The following is an 18,700-nucleotide window of genomic DNA, read 5'->3' on the forward strand; positions in this document are numbered from 1 at the left end:
GACACAATGGAAAACAGAAAACCATTGAACCAGCAGAGACCACCCACTTGTTTATTTCACTGGGTGTGTACAGGAATGCAAACCCATCTGCTGAATGAAAAACCACCCCAAAACCTCACTCAGACTCCCTCCCCAACCCCAAAGAAGGTGATACATGGGTGTGAGCCAAAAATGCACAAAGCAGGGACTGAAAACTCTGGAGGCCCACCGAATGCCTGGCCGAGGTGCCCAGGGGTGCAGCCAGCCAAAGGGCAAAAGGGAGCCAGCCAGGCGCTCCCAGAAGCTGGGGCGGCGTCACGGAGCTGGTTGCAGAGGGACCCGGCTCAGCAGGGTCTGCTTCCAGGAAGGTTTTGCCAGACCTTCTGACTTTTCAAGAGAAACTGGAAATCCATGTTTTTTTTTTTTTTTCATGAAATCTTTTTATTTCAAAACATTTGGCTGTGCATTGCAATTTCTTAAAAATAGTATTGGGGCAAACAAAAAAAGTCTGTGTGGGCTCCAGCTTGTAACCTCTGAGGAGGGTGAATGCACAGCGGTCTAAATTGCAATGGGATCCATGGGCCTCCCATGGATGGACGTGGCCACCATCTGGGGCAGCACATGGGATTTGCGACTCAAGTCTGGGTGGGTAGAGCCACCTTTGACCCAGCCAGAAGTGGAAGGATTGCGGAGAGAATGGAGCAAGCATGGTTGGTACAGCTGTGATCAGGAGACTGAGCATTGCTGCAGGAAACAGGAAAATGGGAAGCCACCCCGGGAGCCACAGTGCATCTGAACCCTGAGCCATCTCCATGAACATGGAGACCCCAAGGAGAGAGTGGCGGCCGAGAGCGAAGCTACTGGGACACGGTACTCAGATTTCCCTGGGGAGGAAATGAGCAGGGCAGGGCGGGCATTTCAAGTATGAAGCTCAGCCAAGTGAGGGTGGTTTGCTGGGAGCGACAGGAGGGATCTCTGCAGGTAACCTGTCCCGCAGCCAAGTTCAAGGGGAGGAGCGGAGTGGAGGGGATGTGCGCTCCTCACAAGATCAGAGGCCAAGGTAAGTGCAAGTTCAGGGCAGGCGTGTGGGGGCCACTGTCCTGTCCCCACCCCAAAGTGCCCCCGGCTGTTGTGAAGGAGATAACTTGGGCTGGGCAGAGGCCACCCACCTTGGGGAAGCAGATGCTTAAGGGAACAAATTCCGCTTCCTCCCATTCCCAGCAAATGTTTCCAGCCCCTGGAGAGAAGGCAGGGCCCCCAAGCCTGGGTCCCGGGAAGCTGTTGCTGAGGGCTGTCCCGCAGGACATATCTAAGTACCTAGTTCTGTGGTGCCTCCAGTGAGTGGCCACTTCACAGGCTTCAAGGAGGAACGGCAGGTCTCACTGGAAGGAGATTAAGGAGTCGCACCAGAGCTGATGAATTTCCAGTAGGAATGGCGGTGTGGTAGGGAAGGATGAAGATTGGAAAGTCAGACTCAAGGGACAAGGTGCTGAGGTGAGAAGTGGGGAGTCACGGAAGGCTAGAGAGGAGGGGTGGGCTCATGTGCGGGCAGGACTTGGGGGGGGGGGCTGGAGTGGTCTCTGTTATTTTGCAGCAGGCTGTTGACCCAGGGTGCCTGTTGGTAGTTTATGTCCTCATAGCCCGTCTTGCTGTCCAGGAACTGCAGATAATCGTGTGTAGCCCAGTAAGCCCAAGTAGGGCAGACAAGTAGGGACACATCTGCTGATTTCAGCTTGCTCTCACTTTTCCCATCTCTAAGAATCACCTTAATGATTTCACTTAATATTTAGAAATTGATTCATTAAAAACTTGACAAAGCAAAACCCTAGCTTCTAGTATAAATACATAGCTCTGATTTACTAGTTATTTTTCTGAAGCGATTAACCTAAAACATGATCAGCTTGCCTGCATTTACCTGCCGCCCCCCCCCCCCCCCCCCCCGCAGTACAATGTTCCAAGCCCTCCACCCCCGACACTGGGAGAGATAAGACAGTTTCCATTTCCAGCTGTGACAGGGCCGCCAGCCCCTCTGCGCCCCCGCGTCCCCCCTGCTCTGAGGCCAAAGTCCTCGGTCTCTGGCCTCCCCCAGCCTTTCAGGATTAAATGCGCTGGCCCAGAGACAAACTCTGGGTATCATTACAGTATTATTATATTACACATCTAAAAAATCTTCAAAAAAGGAAAGTAAGTTCATCGACCCTTTGAAGGTTATTTAATGATAAACATAAATGCTTTCATAAAATCCGGGCGATGATTTAAGATCCTGGATCAATAGTGGCTGTTGCCGAGTGTCGCCGGTGGCTGACCACACCCAGGCAGGCCCGGCTCCACCCGGCACAACGGCCTGGGGGAGGAAACAGAGGGGAGGTGGTCCCCGCAGGGCTTGTCGTGGCATGGGGTGGGGTGGAACTGCTGAGGACCAAACCTGGGGCTGGCGGAAGTGGGGAGGAAGGGCAGGAAGCCCGAGGTTCTTCCGGGCTGGCTGCGTGGGAGACTCCACCTCCGAGGCCTTCTCTGCAGACTCCCTCCTGCAATCCAGACTCCTCTAAGTGCTTGTGCTCCCTGAGCTTGACCCTAAAGGCAAGGAGAACGTGAATCATTGCGCCCCCAGCACTGGCTGCAGACCCAAAGCTGGGAGTTCCCTTCTCTGGCTCTGTGGCCATGGGCCAACATGCAGCTTCTCCGGGCCTCATTGTCCTCATATGGCAAATGGAGAGTGTGACACCTGACTTCAGTATCATCCAAGGCGCACCTGCAATCCTGTGTAGCACTCTGGGAAGCTGAGGTGGGAGGATTCCAAGTTGGACCCCAGCTTTGGCAAACTTAGAGATTTAGTGAGAATCTGACTCAAAAATAAAAAATAAATAAAAGGGTTGAGGATGAAGCTTTGTGCAAAGGCTCTGGTTCAATCCCTCATACACCACCGCCTCCCCAAGTCAGAGAAATCAAACTGTTCACAAAGCACCTACTTCAAGGACACCTTCCCATGGGTACTTGATAGAAGCAGTATCTCTATACTTGTAAACATATCCAGTAAATATTCATTTACTACATGCCACACATTGTCTAAGCATTTTATAGGCCTATCTCATGTAATCTGTGCAGCAAACAACCCTCTGAGTGAGCTATTATTATTATATCCATTTTACAGATGAGAAAACCAAGCCCTGAAAGGCTAAATAAGCAATCAGTTGGCCCAAGAGCACACAGGACCCATGAGAGACGGAAGAGGTTTGCATACAAGTATCTGGCTTGGAGCTGCCCTGCCCCATCTTAACCATTGCACTGAGTAATAAAAACACTGTGAGGGCTGGGGATTTAGCTCAATTGCACAGTGCCTGCCTTGTAAGCGCAAGGTCCTAAATTCAGTCCCCGGTGCCAGAGTGCTGCTTCCCTCTCCTGAAGTTTGAATGTCACCAAGAAAAGTGACGTGCCTCTTGCGTGGTTCTGTGAATTAAAACATTAGCTGTGGCCATCCCACAACATGGGGTGTGAGGATTGCCCTATTCACCCAAATTCCCCTTTTAAAGAAACTTTTAAAATAAACTTTATTTTAGCATAGATTTAGATCTACAAAAGAGTTGTGTAGGTAGCACAAAGAATTCCCATATGTCTCCCAGCCAGTTTTCCCTATTATTAACATCCTACGTTAGTGGAGTACATTTGTCACAGTTAATGAACCAATATTGATGCATTGCTACTTAGTCAAGTCTGTACTTTATCCCCATTCTCTTAGCTTTTACCTGATGTCCTTTTGGCTATTCCAGCATCCCACGCAGGCACCATGTTGCCTTGGTTGCCATGTTTCTTAGGCTCCTCTTGGCTGTGACAGTTTCTCAGACTTTTCTTCTTTATCATGACCTCCTAAGTTTGGAGGATTATTTTGCAGAATGGCCTTCAACTGCATTTTCTCATGTTTAGATGGGAGTTATGGGTTTGGAACGAAAGACATAGAGGTAAAAGGTGCTTCTTTCCATATCAAATCAGGAGTACCTGCCATCAACCTGACCTTGATCACCTGGCCGAGGTGGTGTTTGTCAAGTTTTTCCACTGTAAAGTTATACTTTGTCCCCTTTCCACACTACACACTTTGGAAGGAGTCCCCACTGCAGCCCACGTGTAAGGAATACAGTTATGTTCCACTCCGGGTCGGGGGGAGGGGGGGGCGGTATCTATGTGAATTATCTGTAACATGCAGGGTATTTCTTTTTATGCTTCCCCATGTACTTATTAATTCAATCATTTATGTCAGTATGACTTGTAGATATTTATTTTATACTTTGGCTTATAATTTAGTACCACATTATGTACTTTCTCGCTCAAATTGTTGTAGTTTTGAGCTTTGGGGGCTCTTTAGCTGGCTCAATGCTACTTGGAGATATCTCTATGCCCCCTTCAATGTTTGTGTTCCTGTTTTTCTTTTTTTAGCAAGTCTTTATTTTCTGCCACAAAATATTAAAAGATCATTTTGTGTATTTTCTGCCCCAGCCCTAGAATCACCCATTTCTCCATGGAATAGATATGTTTGGCTCTTTTTCTTCTAAGAATATCATCTCTTCTAGCCCCCCCCAGTTGATAACACAGGGTAATATATGCATGAATACTAATCCCTCTATATACACACATCTATATTCTGCATATTAAGCTAAACATGAGTGATATCTCCAATCCATTACCACATAGATCAAAATTCACTTTGAAAATATGTACTTCTATGGAGTAGCCTTTTAAAATTAAAACCAAATCAGAGGAAATTTAAAACCTCAAATTATTTGTACTAAGGATATTCTAAAGTGTTTTAGCATTTTTGATTAGGTGGATGAATATCTTTTAAAAACTGAAAACATAAATTATGTACCTGATTGGAACCTTTCTTGCCTATTTGGAATTAGGGAAATTTATTAAAAAAGATAATGTATGCAATTGAGAAAATGGCTCTTTCTGTAGGCCCAATATGCATTTCTGTGGTTTTTTATGATCTCATCACCTCTGCGATCTCTTGAGCCAGGAAGAAGGGTGACTGTGGGGCCTGGGTTAGAGTCTTCCCAGTTTGTAGCTTTGGGGTCAAAGCCATGAACACTCAGGGGGATCAGGTGTGAAGGCTGGGGACTTCTGATCACACAGGTGGGGGCCAAACCATGTCCTGGAAGGCCTGATGATCCACGAACTTGCTGGTGCCACCATGCCCATGGCTTCCTCCTAGGCAGTTCGACCCCACCTCTCAGGGCCAGATTTCTAACACATCCAGCATAGCCTAACACCTACAGGCTAGCCCTATAGGTGGAGCCCTTTTTAACCTACCAGCATGCATTTTGCAAATGGCCCTGGTTTAAAGGATATCAGTGGGCTTTGGTTTAGGTACCATGGGAGATCTGGTGTTGCTAGAGCTCCCTTAGTGCCATTTGGAGGTGTCTCTTTCCAAGCCTTACTGTGTGTGAGGCCACCTCTGAGATCTTCTCTTCTCTCTATCACCTGGGCCCTGCTAGGAGACAGCATCATTGAGTGTTGATACAGAACACATGTCTGGGGTACCTTAAACACACAGTTGGTTCTCTAGACCTGCTCATTGCTCATCTGTGGATTCCACATCTGCAGATTCAACCCATTGTAGACCAAAAATATTTGGGGAAAATTTCGGAAATTTTCAAAAATCAAAACTTGATTTTTTTTTTTCATGCACTAAGTACCACGTGGAATCTACATGAGTACTGTGGTGTGTGAGTGCCCCCTGCAGTAGCCTCCAACTTCCCCAAGCCCTCAGTGTCTTTGCCGGGTGAGGACTACCCGCCTTGCATCTTGTTTCTGTACCATTGTATTAAGCCTACCGTGGTAGGTCTGCTCTGAATGCGCGTGGTTTTTTTTCTCTTGTTGTTATTCCCTAAACAATATAGTAGTGGAACTGTTTATATTACACTTAGATTATATTAAGAATTATAAATAACCTAGACATGATTTAAAGTGTATGGGAAGATGTTAGCCTGTTAAACGCAAATACTGTTGTCGCTTTGTATAAGGGACTTGGGCATCCTCAGAATTTTGTACCCACGGTGGAAGGAGCATTGAGCCAATCCTTTGGGGGTGTTGCGGGGTGACTGGACTCTTGGGTTCCATATTCCAAAGAAAAGCTCCCAAGTGCTCACAGGTAGACTTCAGTGGACTCCTGGAGACCACTATGGTTCTGTGCCCATAAGAAGAGTGGATGTGATGTGTGTGCAACATCGCACACACACACATACACACACAATGCACACCCTTTCAGTATGTTCATGAACTACCTCTCAGAGCATCTTTGTTCCCGAATCAAAGATCCCACTTTGTAGAGAGTCCTCTGGTAAGGGGGTGACAGGCAGAGACAGGAAGCAGTGGAGAGATGGGCGTAAGTTTAGAAACAACTTAATCAGAAATCAACCAACTGTACAGTACTGACTTCGGACTGTCATTTCCACTTCCTGAGCCCAGGTTTTCAAACCTGTGAAATGAGAAGTGATCTTTTGGCCACATCATCTTCCGGTCAGCATTTGTGAGGGCCAATGGCGGCAACTCCTGCTAATGTGCGTGGAGGAGTGGGCACCAGAATGTTCTTGCTGCCATTATTCACACCACTCCAGGACAGCGCTCCAAAGGCTGTCACATCCCTGACCCACACTCTCCTACCTGCCACCACACACTTGAGGAGAACCCATCCATTTGGAAAATCTGGAAGCCCCGAGCTTTAGCCCCATCTCTTCCACAGACCCAGCTGCCCACAGTGTTGAGCTATAATTAATGGATGGTCCACCCCACGGGCAGGCATTTTTCTCTCCCCCTTAGGTACAGGGAAAGGATAGATATTTCCATTGTGCAAGTAAGAAAAATATCCTGTTTCCCCACTTTTGTTATAAACAATGTACGACTTGCTTTCTCCTTACCCTTCTTGACCCTCCACACTGTATACATATTTATATATTATTCATAGTGGATTAAAAATGAATGTGCTCTTTACCACGGCTCTACGGCGTGGTGACAATACAAATTAATGTATGATGTACTTACTTTGCACATGGCAGTGATGGGAAATGTTGATGGCCTCAGAGTGAAAAGTAAAGAGGAGAAGGAGGGGGGAGTTAGTTAGGGGGAACCCATCCGGTTCCTTCGGGGCCCTGGCCCTGGCTGCAGGCAGATGAGGAGTGGGTGTGTGGTGGGCAGCTGTGTCATTGCAGGGCTGGTCAGGGCTTGCTGTTCCTTTGCTCCCCTGGGGCAAGGCCTCACCTTCCCAGCAGGTCTGTGAGCCTGACATTGCCCACTTCCGCCATTGTGCTTCTCTCTACCACATTGGCCTGTTCCTCCTCTGGCCCGGCTTCTTGTCCCTCTGTCTGCAGTAGCACAGAACTTTATCCCTTTCCCTTTTCTATGTCCCTTTGCCTGAAAAACACTTGAAGGACATCTGTGATGTGCCAAGCATCATGTGGCATGGTGAGTAGCGGAATTAATCAAAACAAACTGAAACAAACAAACAAAAAACCCAAGTAAAAGCCCAGGCCTTGCCCCCAAGAATTGAGTCTGCCTGATGGGGAAAGCAGCTGTGATTGTTTTATTTGTTCAGATACTGATGTGAGAAGCTGTCTGGAATTTGTTGTAATGTGTCTCCCAGTAGTGGGTGACGAATAATTAGGGAAGGCATTCTGGAAGCAGAGGCAGCAGTGCTGTGAACTGAAGGATGAGATTTTGGCCATGAGATGAGGCAGGTAGGGGCAGGGAGAATTCCAGATTGAGGGAATGAGAGAGGACTATGCAAAGGTCCTGTGGCAGGAAAGAGCATGAAACATTTGGAAAACAGAGAAAAGTCCTATATGGCTAAAGGCAGCAAACTGCAGGGGCTTTGAGGGAGAAGAAGGAAGGACTTGCAGTGTCTCCTGTTCCTTCTGGTGGGGCCCATGAAATCCCCTAATTGCCTCCACCGTACCATGGACTGCATTGTTTAAAGTGCTGCTTCACTGACACATGATGAATTCTAGCTGATGTTTGCTGAACTTCATCTCATGTCATGCAACTGTTACCAACCAATTGTTTTGGACTTTGAAGGTCTCCGAGTTTCCCAGATCCTCCATTCAGAGATCAGTTCCCCAAAGAATGACAATTGCTTAAACTTTAATCAAACCACTTGAGGCTGACCATCACCCAGCAGTGGGCCTGTGAAGCACTTGTTGAGTCAGTATTTTTTATTTCCTGCAGAATGAGGGATTGAATTCAGGGCTCTTATACCGAACCACATCCCCAGCCCATTTTATTTTTTGAAGAGATCAAGCTCAGACACTGGAAATGGAAGTTTAGGGTGTTCTGTAGCTTGGCGATCTCAAGAAGGAGGAAGTGATGGTTTAAACACAAGTTCCTCCCCAAACCTGACCCTGTCCACTGTCAGAGAGAAAGTGAACACCAGAAAGAAAGCAAAGATGCCAGACCAAGAAAGCCTTGGGTCTTTGTGTCTGGCCAAATGGCATCCCTGGAATGTGCTGCTTCTCAGAGGGGTCAAATTTGGCAGAGGGTATTGGCTTGACGCTTTTCTCCTCAGGGAACTGATCAAAGTGGGCTCTTAGCCTCTTAAATCCAACCACCAGGAAAGGCTGCTGGACTCAGCTCAGTCTTTAAGCTTCTTCTTAGAAAGTGATGAACATTATTAGCTCTTCATGGCCACTTATGAACCTAGGGTATCTCCACCTTCGTCTCTAGTCTGCCAAGATGGTGCCAGCAGCATGCCTGGTCTTATCTCATTATAATGGGATGGATGGAAGTTTGCAGGCCAAGCAAGGGCCCCCCTGTCACCCTGTGAGCTGCAATGATTTCTCCTCTGGTGACAGGATGACCTGTTTCCATCTAGAGATCTGATGTCCTCCAAGTCCACAGAAGGTTAGAAAGCTTCTGCACAGGTCTCTCTGGCGCCTCTGGCTTCAGGGCAGCTCTCCCTGCACAACTACTGGACTCACACTGTGAGGTGTTCCGGAGCACACCAGACCAGTGTCTGTTCTGAAGCCCTTGCTTATGTTCTCTGAGCAGAAGCCAACAGACCTCAACATCGTGGTGTTGGTGCCAGTGTCGGGGGCCTAGCATGGACAATTCGGGTAGAGACACATGGAACATTTTATCCTGATTTAGCAAGACTCTGAAATGTGTCATGTGTCCAACAGTGTCTTGCATAATAACATATTCCTGCTTGAGAATCAAGGTTTCCATCACCGAAGGATCAAGCTTTCACTTATATTTGATGTAGGTGAAGCATATAACATAATATAACATAACATAATGTAACATAACATAACGTAACATAACATAACATTACATAATGTAACATTCTCTTCTGGACACATCACAGCTTCTCCAATCACTGTCCTGAACAGGAAACAATTCTTCCTTCACAGCACCTGCTTCTTCATCAGTCCACATCAGTCTGACCAACAAATCAAAAGGACTCTGTGCATGTTTATAAATATTCTATATATAATAAAATGCATCACAACTACCTGAAATGTAACTCATGTGTGTTTTTATGTACATGTAGAGTCTCGTTTACAACAAAAGTGCATTGTAATTCTGTATAATGTTACACACTGTGTGCATGTGTGTTGTGGGTATTTTGTGCTATGAAATCTCATTGTAGTCATAATCTTTGCAAGGGTCTTGGAGAATTAAAGTATAGGAGCAGTTTACACCTGTTGAAATGTGTTTTAAAATCAAACCTTCCAGGTTTGCTGTATCTTCATGTTTTCAACTGTACAATGGGGCTGGCATTATCCTTCGATAAAACTGTCAGAAAGTTCAAATGTGAGGACAAATGTCCAGAAATGAATGAGAAGCACTGGGAATGTAAACCTCTGGAGTCCTTAGGTACCACTGTTGTTATCTATAAGGCTTCTACTTACAAGATCTATTGCGAGGTCAGGATTTATTATGATTCCAGGATTGTAAAGACTTTCTTCTACAAATGTATGCATGCCTAGCTTCAGATGAATTTGCTAATAGGTTTCCATTTCACCAAAGTTAAAAAGGAAAACCAACTCAGTAGTGATCTGACCACTGAAGTATCCAACCCTGCCAGAATTTATAGTACTTTGACTCTACCAAGAAGTAGAGATTCAGAATCTAACCATAGGATACAATCACTATTAATATTTTAAAGCTGATTGGTGGGAAAAATGTACTAAGTGCTTTTAGACCAAGTTGGCCAATTCAAAAGGCTCTCGGTGCAAATAAAGATGATCTTTGTGGTTCTCCCTGTAGTGTGCCAAGACTCAAGCTGCCTGGCTTCAGTGGTGATATAGTTTGCAGAGAGAAGAGCTTCCAGAGTGTAGAGTAGGATTCCTAAATAAAGCTATTACCTACTCCTGATAATAGAAGATATAATGAACAGCTCTGGTCGATAAATAAAAATTGTTGAGAAACAGAAGAACCCATGTGATCCTGGTGAACTGCAGTACATTCACAAATAGTACCCTGGCTTGTTTCACAATTTTGCTGCTTTCTTTGAATCATTGTACCAAGGGTTTTGTTTAATTTTTAATTTCTATTTAGTCATTATTTGGAGTTCTTAACTCTAAATATTTGTCATATCATGGTGATATTCTCCACCAATGAATTATTGCTATAAGATAAATAGATCAATGACCTAGTCCCAGTTTTTATCTAGCTGTGGTATTTAGGAGAGTTGTCACCCCTCAACTATGGGACGACATGAAAATATTGGTGGGAGCATGAAAATATCCATTTCTGAGTTGTTTTGGACAAAACCTTTAAAATGTTTCTTAGGTTTCTTGGTGTCCCAGTGTTATCCTTAAGTCTTCTTTGGGATGATCTTCAACTACCTCTTAGGCATCCATGTAAAAATTTGGGTTCTACTTTCTTCTGCTAGGTAGTTCTCCTTTGAGAATATCTTGAGTTCTTTCTCCATGGCAGCTGTATGTAGCTTTGTGTGTATAGGGAACTTCATGAGTTGAATGGTCGAGTCTTGGGGACTCAGTGTCACCTCTGAGCTGCTTGGTTAGGAGTATCTGCTAAAACTCACTAATGCTCAGCTTGCCCTTAACTTGGTAGGGAGAACGGGCATGGATTTTTTTCTCATTAGTGCCACTGTCTGCCATCTGTCCTAGTGTGTTTTCCATTTCTATAGCAAAATACTCAAGTCTGAGTATTTTATAAATAAAAGAGGTTTAGCTTATAGTTCTGGAGATCTAAGAGCATGGGGCTGGCTTCTGTTTGGCTCTGATGAGGGCCAACATGACAGACAGCATCATAATGGGAGCACACTGAAGAAAGAGAGGTCACATGGCAAGACAGGAAGCAAGAGAGATCCAGGATCTAGGCTTGTTCCTTTCATAACAGCTTGCTCTCACAGAAGCTAACCAGTGTCCCATGAGAACTCTGTTAATCCAGTTCAAAGACAGTGCCCCCAAGGGCCTAACCACTTCCTATTAGGACCTATCCTTCCCACCATCCCCCTCATAGTGGCCATCAAACCCAGGAGCCACATCTCCAGCCCTTTGTGAAAAATTTTAAAATTTTGAAACAAGATCTTACTAATTCACTAATGCCCAAGCTAGGCTTCAATGTGCAGTCCTCTTGCCTCAGCCCCTAAGAGTGCTGGTGTGTGTCACAACACCAAGCTAGACCTACATCTTAAAGATTCCACCATCTCTCAACATTGCCACACTGGGAACCAGGCTTCTAGTGCATGGACCTTTGAGGAACCTACTGAAATCAAATCCCAAACATAGTGACATCCTAATCCTGCCCTCCATCTACACTCCAACTCCAAGGTGATAAACCATTTTGGTTGCTCCTATAATCCTAAATTTATATTAGACATGTTATTTTCAGTGCTGTTTTCCACCAACCTCAGGGCCTTCTGTGTTTCCAGGGGAGAGGTACACCATCCCTATGGGTACAACTGGGTGATAGTAGAAATGTAGGAGAGGTATCACACTGGCGCCTCTTTCTCTTTCTTGGTGCTCTTGATGCTTTTAGGATGCCAAGAAGGGCCATAGCCAAGTGCACTTTTCTAGTCATTCATTTTGTTCTTAACTCCAGTCTCCAAGAGTTTGCATGCTGTCTTCTGCAAGTGGGAAAGTGGATCAAATTGAGCCTTGTGTTGGGCACAAGAGTAGAAACAAAGAAACATAAACGTTCTGAAAGTCCACAATTACTTCGGACAAAGGCCGGGTGAAGCAGTAAGATTGCATATAGTTCAGTTCTGCTTTCCCTGTGCCTTGTGCTGGCGTGTCACTGGTGGTATTGCGATGATGTGGCTCTTGCCTTAGGAAGGCATGGAGTGTCAGGGATCAAAATGCACACAAGAACCCACAAAGCAGGCACCCCTTGAGCAGAGTCTTGAAAGAGAAGTGGGGTTTGGACCTGTGGAGAATGGAAGTGGCCTTCAGGAACAGGGTAGGTAGGTCAAGCAAGGGCACAGAAGCCCCACAGAAAGAAGTCTTTGTGCAGAGGCCATCTGGTGTTGGGTGTGGTACAGGCAAAGGGGAGGATGCTGTAGAGGAGACTTAACAGATGCTTGGGATGGACCACAAAGGTCCTTATTGTCCTGAGGGTGGGTGGACATCAAGGATTTGAGGGAAAGAAATCACAAGCTGAGCTTCTCCTTAAGGTACTCACTCTGGTGTCCTTGGAAAAGACAGACAGGAAGTGAAGAACTGGAGGCATGGGAGCCTCTCTGGGGACTGCTGGGCTCACAGTCCAGGCAAGAGGCTGGACACACATCACGGGGCTCTGAAGGGCATACTGCAAAGAGAAAGATCTGACAGGTAGAAATGATTGGTTCTGGAGCCTCGTTGGCTATGAGGAAGAAGAAGGAGAGCAAGAAAAAGAACTCATGAAACTTACTAAGAGAGAAACAAGGATGTGGCATTGAATGAAATTTGATGGAAAAGTAGTGAGCTTCAGGTCCCAACATTTGGTGGCTTCTGGTTTCTCAGGAACAAGACTTTTTTGCTAGGACTTCTGCTGTGACTACTCTAGAAAAAGTGCTGACTTTGGTGTTTGGGTGTTTTCTGGGATATGTGCTTGGGCCCATTTATTTACTTGTTTATTTTTCTGAGCAAATGAAGCCCAGCCCTGGCCCTTGACCTCTGGGTGACAGGTGGGACCGCACTCATGAGGTTCCAAGAGTGGGACTTCCACACTGCCCAGCACCAGGGCAAAGGAAAGGACTCCATTGTAACTTCCTAAGCCAGAATCTTCACTGTATCTTCAAGATGGCGGATGTATGTGTATATGTGTGTCTGTTTGGGGCCGAGAGATCAAACTCAGAGGTGTAGGTAGGTTTCCATGAAAATCCATCTTCTGTTCTAAATTAGAAGCTTTCTAGAAAAGTTTCATTGCAGGAAGCAATATTCAAAATCTAACTTGTTTAAAACTCATGCTGGCCTTGATTGTCCTATCAGCCTGGTCCCTGCCTTGGTACTTTCTGCTATTTCCCTGGTTACTCTCAGCTTCCACAAATCCCTCCTGCTCAGTCGTTCCAACTCTGCTTCAGAGCAGGGTTTGGTTTATATTCCTCTTTCACTCCACCCTTCAAACTCCTTCCCTTGCTTCACTCACCAATACAGAGTTCACCAGAGGATAAGAAAGTGACTGGCTTTGCACTGAGCCCTGAGTTAGACTCTCAGTTGGAGGGGTTTATGGTTTCCATGAAGAACTAGAATTTGCAAAGTATAGTTTGTGGGCTAAATCTGCCTATAGTTTGTTTTTGTACAGCCAGTGAGCTAAGAATGGTTTCTACATTTTTTTAATGGTTGAAAGAAAAATCCTAAAGGAGAATATTTTATCATACCTGAAAATTAAAGGAAATTCAACTTTCAGTGTCTTTAAGCTAAGTTTTAAATTTCGCCATAAAAAGTTGGGGTAATTTGTTTCCTTTCTCATTCTGTATTTACATAATATTTTTGGTTTCATTTCTTGGCTTACAGTATTTACTATCTAACCCTTTATAGAAAAAGTTCCAGGTCTTAGGTGATTTCTCTTCTGTCCTCTAGGAATTCTGGATTAAAGATGCTCAGAGAGGATGGCAAGTTCAAACCCAGGCTGAGCAATTCAGTGTCTTAGCAAGACCCTGTCTCAAAATTAAAAACATAAAAACAAAATAAAACAAAAAATAAAAAACAAAAACAGCTGAGGATGTAGCTCAGTGTGAAGGCTTTGGGTTTAATCCCCAGTACCAAAAAAAAAAAAAAAAAAGGAATTTGGGTAGAATGGAAAGATCCTTCAAATCTCAGTTTATGTACTTTTCTATCTTTTATTGATTGTTGCAAAGCAATAATATTAATGATATTGGCAATGATGATCATGACCCTTGGGGCACGGGGTGGGCAGGGTATGAGCATAGACTTGACTAGCCACTTTTTCTTCCCTTAGGTCACAGGCCTTTCCAGTGCCGCTACTGTCCGTACAGTGCCTCTCAGAAGGGGAATCTGAAGACCCATGTCCTCTGCGTCCATCGCATGCCTTTCGACAACAGCCAGTATCCTGACCGCAGGTTCAAGCGCTCCAGGGTTGACTCAGAGGCGTCTGGGAATTTTGAGGAGCCCACACCTGTCAAGGCGGGGAGCTCAGTGGAGCTAACAGAGGAGGGTGCCAGGGTCCAGGAGGAGAGCAACTGAGCAGACCCACTGTACATTGCAATATTATTTTCCACAGTTCTAAGATGATGCATCTGTTAAGAGTTCACTGCATTCCAAGGGGAAAAATCATGTACAATCCCTCTCACTAGTGTATAGAACATTTAAAGAAATTTTAAAAGATATCTATATATATATTAAAAAAAAAATCCCCCAGCCCTTGAACATGGCTGCTAAACTGTTACCCGGCAACAAGTACTTCCAAACAATGCAGGTGGGAGAAAAAGTGATTTCAAAAATGCTTGGTGTCTTTAGAGCTCGGTAAAGCTGGGGGCCCTTCCAACTCGAAAAATAATGCTCTTAACCGAAAAGCGATATCATCTAAATCATTTAGCATTGCCTTGAAGACGGAGGGGCTGTGTTTTCGCTGTTGAAAACACCTCTATAATCTGACACCAGCTGCTGTCATTTGCCTAGCACCCTAATGAGATGTGTGGGGAGGCAGCTGCGGTGCCAGTCAGACTGGAGAGGTCACTGCAGAGAAAATCAATTCGAGTGGTGTCCTTCTACACTCCCGGAGAAACCTTAGAAGGGCCGCAGCCAGCGCCAGGGCTGACCGACACTGCAGAGCATTGCGATCTTAAATGTGCATTTAAAAAAAAATACACAGCCAAATGAATCAATGGTCAGGAAGTGTCTGCAGACAAATGTCCATTGCAGGTTTGATGAGTAATTCCTTTTTTTTTTTTAGCTCAAATTGCAGTATTGAGAGATATGGGTTTTTTTCCCCCTCCTTGCTTGTCTTTTTAATTTTTTAAAAAATTTTTGGATGAAGAAGATGGATATTAAAAATAAATTGTAGGGTACGTTGCATAAAATGTTAGGAAAACTGGCCATCCCTATCCATAGACAGTACTGGTGAGAAATTGCAATTTATGTGAAAATAGAAAGATTTTATTATGATTTTAAAAATTTTACTTGAATGAAGGCTGCTCCGGTCTCTGTTATCAGATGTTTTTTTCATGTGTTAGTTTTTGTAAGTGTCGCAGACACGAAGCACTATTTTCTTCTCCAGCACGCTCTTATGAAATAGCTGGTATTAAAGTATGAATCTAAACATCCTGCTCTCTATCTTTAATGAAGAAAACTGTTTGAGTTGAAATGTCTGTTTTTGTAAAACAAATGTGTTCTATATTTTTGTAGATTTTAGATTTTCTACTGATTGGATACTCCAAATTTATCAAGTTCTGCACCACACAAAGGGAGATTTTGAGGGACCATAATGAAACACTTAACTGATTTTTTAAAAAAGACTGATTTAAGAAAACTAGCTAAAGGTTTATTCTTGAATCTGCTCCAATGATGTAAAAGTTCCGCCTTTTCACATGCTTCCTTTGAGTGACACAAAATTGGTGCTGCTGCTTGTGATGGTAGAGAAGTATTGAAGTATTAATTTCTAAAACAAAATCATTCAGACTTAAAAAAAAAAAAGTCAATCTTTCCTTTCAGGCTGGGAGCACACAATAAAACCCCAGGGCCTTAAAAACTTCAGCTCTGCCTACAGCAGTTTACAAAAATACTAAACTGCAATCAATGTAAATAAAATTCTTAGCGCTATCCTGAGACCAGAAAGAATCTCAGGCTAATAAGGAATCCGGTTTGCATATGCTGTCAAAGAGTGTCATCTAACCGAGGTTTCAGTGCAAATGAGGTCTCTACTCAGCTCAGACCCATCTGGCATAGAGCAAGCTGCTTTCTTGTTTTCCTAGTCTAGTTCTCACTGCCTTACTTAAATCGAGTTGATAAACTTAATGCAACTGTTTCTACGATCCTAGAGAAAGGACTGAAAATGTTATTGGAAACTTTCTGACTGTAGTAAGCTTTAGGATTTTAACTGCACTACTGTGTTTGGTGACTCTGCCAGTCGCTTGCTTTCTGTGTGTTTGCCCTGCCTTTGGTATCTTAGCAAAGAAAAAGAAAAAAAAAAGAAAAAAGAAGAAAAAAAACAAGAAAAAAGAAAAAAAAAGTGGAAAAAAATGAGAGCCACATTCCATTTCTAGCACTTTGGGAGCTCTTTCAGTATTCTTGTGTCTTCTGGGCATCGTCAGATGCGACAGGCAATAATTCTGTTTGTGACATGGGGAACTTCCCCTCTTCTTTGTGGCGTGTGTGTTGATTCCATTTTGTCCAGTGCTACCATCCTTACCCCCGCTCTGACACAGGCCTTCTTTCCAGAACATTTGTAACTTGTAATACAAACAAGTGACAGCCGCAGTGATGCCATGTCAGGTTCTGAATGTCATCAGGTTCTCATATCTAAACATGTCAAGTTTTTTCCCTGTAACTTCTGTAGTCTGTGATGCTGGTCATAATACTGTCTACATTCCTACGCAAAGAAAAAAAAAATCTATCTTGGAGGAAATCTGAGATCAATAGAGTAGAGGATTTTGTTGCTATGCTTGTAACAAGTAGAAAACTTTGTATTTAAAGTTTATTCTTGGTCATTATTTATTATTATAATACATCAGTTGACAGAACTTTATTCTGGTATAGAAAGTATTAAAAGTTGTTTTTTCAGCAATGACTGTTTTCTTTCTGCTGTTAGAATAAAATGTCTTTGAAGCAGTCCAGTTTTATCCAGTGTTTTACGCAATGAAACCTCTACCTCCAGGGAAACAACAATAACAACACATCTTTTCCTATTCCCTTTTGTTTACAATGAAGGGTAAAACATATTTTTTTCCAGGTTTGCCAGATTTGGCAAGACTTGGTTAAACTCCACTTATAATATTCCTCATTGCCTTGTACTTTTTTCAAATCGAATGAGTATCTATGTACTTTGAGTGTGTGAGTGTGAGTGTGTGTGTCTAGGAAATACCCTGCTTTAAAGGTTTGCCAACATCAATTTCAATGAGGTAAAACCTATGGAAATACTCATGTTCCTCATATTACCCTAATTAAATAAGGCACTTAGAAAATTATTGGTCGTTATTTTCCTTTACTGATAGAATTAAAAAAAATGTTCAAGGAAGTCTTTTACATCCAAAGTATTAGTGGACAGTCTGAATTTTTCCTCTAGAAGAAAAGGAATAGAACAAAGAATAATGAAGTGTATGGTATCAGAGACTCCAAAAAAAGCAGGACTCTGACAGTGATTTGAGAAGATTTGGAATGTGTGTGCAATACTTGATGTATAAAAGTTCTTTTTGATTATTTTGCGCTTTATTTGGATCTCAAAAACAAGCTTGTGTGGTGAGTGCTGCAGTTATGGAATATAGAGGGTCCTCTGAAATGTTACGGCAAACGCGTGCATCCACGTTTTATAGGGATTTGTAAGTGCTCTAGGTTCCTCCCGGGGTTGAGACTGTCAGTGTCTTTCAGCGAGAAGAGATGAATGAAACATAGTTCTGGCTGTGCTTTATTACAAACAGTGCAGGTGGGGTACAAGGCTACATGAAGGGGATCAGAAAGGAATCTTTAGGGAAGATGGCTCATGTGAAGAAGTTTGAATGAAAGGTTACAACTTTTCCCCAAACATCATACATGATGGATCTGAAACCCCCAGAGGCCAGGCGAGACACCACAGGGGTAAAGGGAGGACAGTAGGCAGGATGGGGTGTCAGGGGGCTGGAGAACAAGACCCTCTGCTGTGGGGCTAGAGGATCCTCAGCAACTGCACTACATCACGATAAAGAATGTGGCATTGGGTCTTCTGAGTTTCTAAAAGGCAGTAGACACCTGGATTTTGATTTAAGTCTTCCAATTGCTCCATGATGGCTCAGAATTCATTTTTTAAAAACTATGCAATGAATGGATGGACAAAATGTGGTGTATCTATACAAAAGAATATTATTCTGCTGTAAAAAAGGAACAAAGCGCCAAAAGGTGTTACAGTGTGGATGACCCATGAAAAAGTCAGTTGTAAAAACATACATGTGATATGGTTCCCTTTATGTGTAGTGCCACTGAGGCAGAAAGTAGATTAATGGTTACTAGGGCCGAGGGGAAGGGAGAGTGAGGTGGGGGCTGACAGCTAAAGGGGGTGAAGTTTCTTTTTGAGGTGACAAAAATGTTCTAAAATTAGATAGTGAGAATGTTGCCCTACTTTGAGAATATACTAAAACCCA

General features: G+C 43.8%; 1 protein-coding gene across 5 annotated transcripts in view; it reads left to right on the top strand.

Moving 5' to 3' along the window:
• Znf536 (zinc finger protein 536) overlaps nt 1-17,154 on the top strand; it is a 439,199-nt gene extending 422,045 nt beyond the window's left edge. For all 5 annotated transcript variants that reach the window (XM_087191003.1, XM_087191006.1, XM_021239687.2 and 2 more), the window contains one exon: nt 14,371-17,154. In XM_087191003.1, coding sequence (XP_087047129.1) covers nt 14,371-14,615 — 245 coding nt within the window. In that variant the 3' untranslated portion in view covers nt 14,616-17,154. The remainder of the gene's footprint in view (nt 1-14,370) is intronic.
• Nucleotides 17,155-18,700: the final 1,546 nt, after the last annotated feature.

Source organism: Heterocephalus glaber, unplaced genomic scaffold (genome assembly GCF_053883595.1).
Source record: "Heterocephalus glaber isolate CG9 unplaced genomic scaffold, H.glaber_assembly_v1.0 deba00001561, whole genome shotgun sequence".
NCBI classification, from domain to species: domain Eukaryota; kingdom Metazoa; phylum Chordata; class Mammalia; order Rodentia; family Bathyergidae; genus Heterocephalus; species Heterocephalus glaber.